Source organism: Xenopus tropicalis, chromosome 1 (genome assembly GCF_000004195.4).
Source record: "Xenopus tropicalis strain Nigerian chromosome 1, UCB_Xtro_10.0, whole genome shotgun sequence".
NCBI lineage: Eukaryota > Metazoa > Chordata > Amphibia > Anura > Pipidae > Xenopus > Xenopus tropicalis.
In genome coordinates, this window is record NC_030677.2 from 209,923,690 (window position 1) to 209,929,689 (window position 6,000).

A 6,000-nucleotide genomic window follows, 5' to 3' on the forward strand; every position below is an offset into this window, starting at 1 on the left:
TCAAAAAAATCAAGGGCATCAAAAAAGTTTTTGTAATTTTTTTGCCGGTTCGCGAATTTTCTGTGAAACGGGACAGATTCGCTCATCTCTAGTCTCCATCTATTGTATATATCCATCCTACCTATACTGTACATTGTTTATGACTTTTCAGTAGTGATGGGTGAAATGTTTCGCCAGGCATGGATTTGCTTCCGCGTTTCACCATTGGCGGATTGTTTCGTGAAACCAGGGCCGGAACTAGGGGTAGGCAGAAGAGGCAGGTGCCTAGGGCGCAATGATTGAGGGGCGCCAGGCAGGAGCCTCTCCTGCCTACCCCTAGTGCTACTTTGTCACTGCCTCTGCCGCTTGTCATTTGCGGAGGCAATGACCAATCTAATGGCACCACCCCGCCTGCACTTCCTCCTGTGCTTTGGCGTTCGAGGAGGTGGGCAGAGTTGGCCGACCGGGTAGCCTAGGGCGCCCGGTCGGCTTGGCCTGCCCCTGCGCAAAACGGATGAAAAAATTCCCGCGCATCCTGAAATTGATGCAAGAATAGTCGCTCATCAAAAGAATAGTCACACGTCCAATAATTGTCACAAGAATAGTCACACGTCCAATAATTGTCACAAGAATAGTCGCGCGTCCAATAATTGTCACAAGAATAGTCATGCGTCCAATAATTGTCACAAGAATAGTCGCGCGTCCAATAATTGTCACAAGAATAGTCGCGCGTCCAATAATTGTCACAAGAATAGTCACGCGTCCAATAATTGTCACAAGAATAGTCACGCGTCCAATAATTGTCACAAGAATAGTCACGCGTCCAATAATTGTCGCAAGAATAGTCACGCGTCCAATAATTGTCACAAGAATAGTCACGCGTCCAATAATTGTTGCAAGAATAGTCACGCGTCCAATAATTGTCACAAGAATAGTCACGCGTCCAATAATTGTCGCAAGAATAGTCATATGTCCAATAATTGTCGCAAGAATAGTCGCGCGTCCAATAATTGTCACAAGAATAGTCACGCGTCCAATAATTGTCACAAGAATAGTCACGCGTCCAATAATTGTCGCAAGAATAGTCACGCGTCCAATAATTGTCACAAGAATAGTCACGCGTCCAATAATTGTCACAAGAATAGTCATGCGTCCAATAATTCTCACAAGAATAGTCACGCGTCCAATAATTGTCACAAGAATAGTCACGAGTCCAATAATTGTTGCAAGAATAGTCACGCGTCCAATAATTGTCGCAAGAATAGTCACGCGGCCAATAATTCTCACAAGAATAGTCACGCGTCCAATAATTGTTGCAAGAATAGTCACGCGTCCAATAATTGTCGCAAGAATAGTCACGCCTCCAATAATTGTCACAAGAATAGTCACGCATCCAATAATTGTCGCAAGAATAGTCACGCGTCCAATAATTCTCGCAAGAATAGTCACGCGTCCAAAAATTCTCGCAAGAATAGTCGCGGGCGTCAAATTTTTTTTTTGCTGCGTGACATTTACGCCGTTTTGCAAATTTTCCACCATTTCGCAAATCTTTTGAAAGATTCACAAATTTTTTGGCAAAGCAATATGGTAAAGATTCGCTCATCACTACTTTTCAGGTTTCTTCACCGAGACAGAGATAGAATTTCACCAAATCTTCATGCAGTTTCATGTTTTTTGTTCTATTTACAACTTTTTTTTTGTTGAACCTCCCACAGATGAACTCCTATACGTTCGAGTTTCTTTTTTAACCTAAGGCATGAGTTATGCCGCACATTACATTTCAATTTTATTATTTTACAATGTATTGTTATTTTTTTTAATCTATTGCTAAATCACAAACACTTTGCCCGAATGAAGCCCGTCTGTCAAAGGCACAGCGGAGATATCATTATGTAAATGTCGCTCCGTGCTCATTTCAGAGGGAAATGTAATATATCGTCCTAATAATCCAACTTGAGAAAAAATATTTATGAAAAGCCATTCTTTTTCGAGGGAATTTAAAAGTTGGAGGAAATCGAAGACTTCAAACACATCATTTTCCCCCGTTAAAAAATAATATTCCGACTTAATGGCAAATATTTTACTCTGAGTCGAAATTAGAAATTTCATTTCGCAACCGCACTAGACTTTCATATCAACATCTGTGGAATATATTATCTACCTGCTTTTTTTTTTTTTTATATTACAACAATATTTCAATAACAAACAATTTTTCAATTGCTCGAGTTCACTAAACAGGTGCCATCTTAAATTATATTATATTAAATTCTACGGAGCAGAAATCTATGCAGATTGTATTGATATTTATTGCAGATGGTTAAACCCGAGATAAAATGTGTACATCTAAATGTTCTCCTTTGAGTGGAATAATGACACGTTGAAAAGGATATTACATTTTGCGGCTCCGTGGATCTTTGCTTTTTAGTGAAAAGTCACAGAAGTACAGAGCGGTTTTTGTACATTGGAATATATTTGCGTTGATCACAGAATTAGAAAGAAATAGACTAAAATAATTGCAGATCAGTTTAGATAAAATGGTGCCGAGTGAGAGCATGGTGTTTTATGGAACAGACACCTAAAGCTGTAGAAGAAAGAAAGTAAGTAGCGATGGGCATGGATTCGCTGCGTGTCCAAAAATTGCCGCCGGCGTCAAAATAATTTTCTCTCACGTCAAAAAGAATTGTCGCTGGTCAAAAGAATTGTTGCGCATCAAAAAGAACTGTAGTGCATCAAAAAGAAATGTCTTGTGCCAAAAAGAATTGTCTCTTTCATCAAAACAATTGTCTCTTGCGTCAAAAAAGAATTGTCATGCGTGACCTTTTTTTTTTTTTGACACGCAACATTTTCGCTGTTTCGTGAATCTTTTGAGTGAGAGCATGGTGTTTTAGGGAACAGACATCTACAGCTGTAGAAGAAAGAAAGTAAGTAGTGATGGGAGAAAAAATTTGCAAGGCATGGATTCGCTGCATGTCCAAAAATTGTCGCCGGCATCAAAAAGAATTGTCTCGCTCGCCAAAAGCATTGTTGCACATCAAAAAGAATTGTAGCGCATCAAAAGCATTGCCTCTCATCAAAAGAATTCACCAGGCATGGATTCACTACCCGTCCAAAAATTGTTGCCGGCGTCAAAAAGAATTTCTCTCGCGTCAAAAAGAATTGTCGCTTGTCAAAAGAACTGTAGCGCATCAAAAAGAATTGTCTCGTGCCAAAAAGAATTGTCTCTCTCCTCAAAAGATTTGTCTCGCGCCAAAAAGAATTGTCTCTCTCATCAAAACAATTGTCTCTTGCGTCAAAAAAGAATTGTTGTGTGTGACAATATTTTTTTTTGACACGCAACATTTTCGCTGTTTTGTGAATCTTTTGAGTGAGAGCATGGTGTTTTATGGAACAGACACCTACAGCTGTAGAAGAAAGAAAGTAAGTAGTGATGGGAGAAAAAATTTGCAAGGCATGGATTCGCTGCATGTCCAAAAATTGTCGCCGACATCAAAAAGAATTGTCTCGCTCGCCAAAAGCATTGTTGCACATCAAAAAGAATTGTAGCGCATCAAAAGCATTGTCTCTCATCAAAAGAATTCACCAGGCATGGATTCACTACCCGTCCAAAAATTGTTGCCGGCGTCAAAAAGAATTTCTCTCGCGTCGAAAAGAATTGTCGCTTGTCAAAAGAACTGTAGCGCATCAAAAAGAATTGTCTCGTGCCAAAAAGAATTGTCTCTCTCCTCAAAAGATTTGTCTCGCGCCAAAAAGAATTGTCTCTCTCATCAAAACAATTGTCTCTTGCGTCAAAAAAGAATTGTCGTGTGTGACAATATTTTTTTTTGACACGCAACATTTTCGCTGTTTTGTGAATCTTTTGAGTGAGAGCATGGTGTTTTATGGAACAGACACCTACAGCTGTAGAAGAAAGAAAGTAAGTAGTGATGGGAGAAAAAATTTGCAAGGCATGGATTCGCTGCATGTCCAAAAATTGTCGCCGGCATCAAAAAGAATTGTCTCGCTCGCCAAAAGCATTGTTGCACATCAAAAAGAATTGTAGCGCATCAAAAGCATTGTCTCTCATCAAAAGAATTCACCAGGCATGGATTCACTACCCGTCCAAAAATTGTTGCCGGCGTCAAAAAGAATTTCTCTCGCGTCAAAAAGAATTGTTGCTTGTCAAAAGAACTGTAGCGCATCAAAAAGAACTGTAGCACATCAAAAAGAATTGTCTCGTGCCAAAAAGAATTGTCTCTCTCCTCAAAAGATTTGTCTCGCGCCAAAAAGAATTGTCTCTCTCATCAAAACAATTGTCTCTTGCGTCAAAAAAGAATTGTCGTGTGTGACAATATTTTTTTTTGACACGCAACATTTTCGCTGTTTTGTGAATCTTTTGAGTGAGAGCATGGTGTTTTATGGAACAGACATCTACAGATGTAGAAGAAAGAAAGTAAGTAGTGATGGGCGAAAAAAATTGCCAGGCATGGATTTGCTGCATGTCCAAAAATTGCCGCTGACGTCAAAAGAATTTTCTCTCGCGTCTAAAAAAAATTGTCACTCGTCAAAAGAATTGTTGCACATCAAAAAGAACTGTAGCGCATCAAAAAGAATTGTCTCGTGCAAAAAGAATTGTCTCGTCAAACGATTTGTCTCGTGCCAAAAAGAATTGTCTCTCTCATCAAAACAATTGTCTCTTGCGTCAAAAAAGAATTGTCGTGCGTGACAATTTTTTTTTTTTGACACGCAACATTTTCGCTGTTTCGTGAATCTTTTAAATGAGAGCATGGTGTTTTATGGAACAGACACCTACAGCTGTAGAAGAAAGAAAGTAAGTAGTGATGGGCGAAAAAATTTGGTAGGAATGGATTCACTACGCGTCCAAAAATTGTCGCCGGCGTCAAAAAGAATTGTCTCGCTTGCCAAAAGCATTGTTGCACATCAAAAAGAATTGTCTCTCTCATCAAAAGAATTCTTGGGTGAATCCCAAACCGAATCCTGCTTTTTCAGTTTTAATATGTTCCACTTCCACTTTTTTTTCAAACTTGGATCTGTTGCAAAAAACTGACATTTATTCAGGGATTTCGGATTTCTTATTCCAGTCCCACATACAGTATAGCGGCTCTGATTAATCGGAGTTCAGAAGCCTCGCTGGGGTCGAGCGTTGCCAGGCGACTTATGTGTGTTGCCCTTTGACGGCGCGCTTTAAACTGGCTGTAATTTTAACTCCAGTGCTCAGGAATTTATTGTGCCCTTCCGTGAGCCAGTACTGGGAGCAAATTACATGGTGTAGAGCGTGTTCCCACTGGTGAATTTATAGCTGTGATTTAGTAAAGAACTGCGACTAATTGCTTCTAGAACGTTGCTCACACTATAGAAATGCACCTTGAGTAGTAGGGCATTATCTAAAAGGCCACAAGTGATCTTTGCCTATTGCCACCAAGTCTTAAAGGAGAAGGCAAGCCAAAATTTATAAATGGTACCATTGAATAGTGCTGCAATTGATAAAGAAAAACGCCACACTTTTGGCTAAATTACAGCAACAAAATCTTACTTGAAAGTTTGAGCTCCGTGTAAAGAATGGCGCGGCCATCTTGGAAGTGGTATGCCGACTTCCTTTCCTTCATCCTCTACACTGCACATGTGCAACCTACTTTCCCTGGTCACTATGGCAGCCTTCACACTAAGAGTATTCCCCTCCCCCCCAATTGGTAGGACAGGTTTCCCAAACCCCCAATCAGACTCAATTACCCTATATATACATTCTCCCTGCCCCTTTGCCCTTGTCTTTTTTCCTGTCCTCGCATGGTAGGATGGGGCAGTTTTTTTGAGGGGGTTTTTTACAATCCCTAAATTTTTCTTTTATGGCTCACCAAGGTCCCACAATGGGACCTATAACTTAGGAAGTTAGCCTCTCTTCCTAAAAGGGCTGGTTAAGGAGTCTCCTCGTAGAGGAGTCAAGCCAGTCAATTACCCCGTTTTTAGGCAGCCCGGGGTAGATACTTTGTGCATTTGAGCTACTCAATGCAAAAAATTTAAACAGTA

General features: G+C 40.1%; 1 protein-coding gene across 1 annotated transcript in view; it reads right to left on the minus strand.

Annotated features, from left to right (window-relative positions):
* Nucleotides 1-5,582, minus strand: part of LOC116412536 (early nodulin-75-like) — a 66,213-nt gene extending 60,631 nt beyond the window's left edge. Inside the window, exon 1 of the mRNA XM_031906793.1 lies at nucleotides 5,510-5,582. Within this exon, the coding sequence (XP_031762653.1) occupies nucleotides 5,510-5,582 (73 nt within the window). The remainder of the gene's footprint in view (nucleotides 1-5,509) is intronic.
* Between the last annotated feature and the right edge of the window lie 418 nt (nucleotides 5,583-6,000).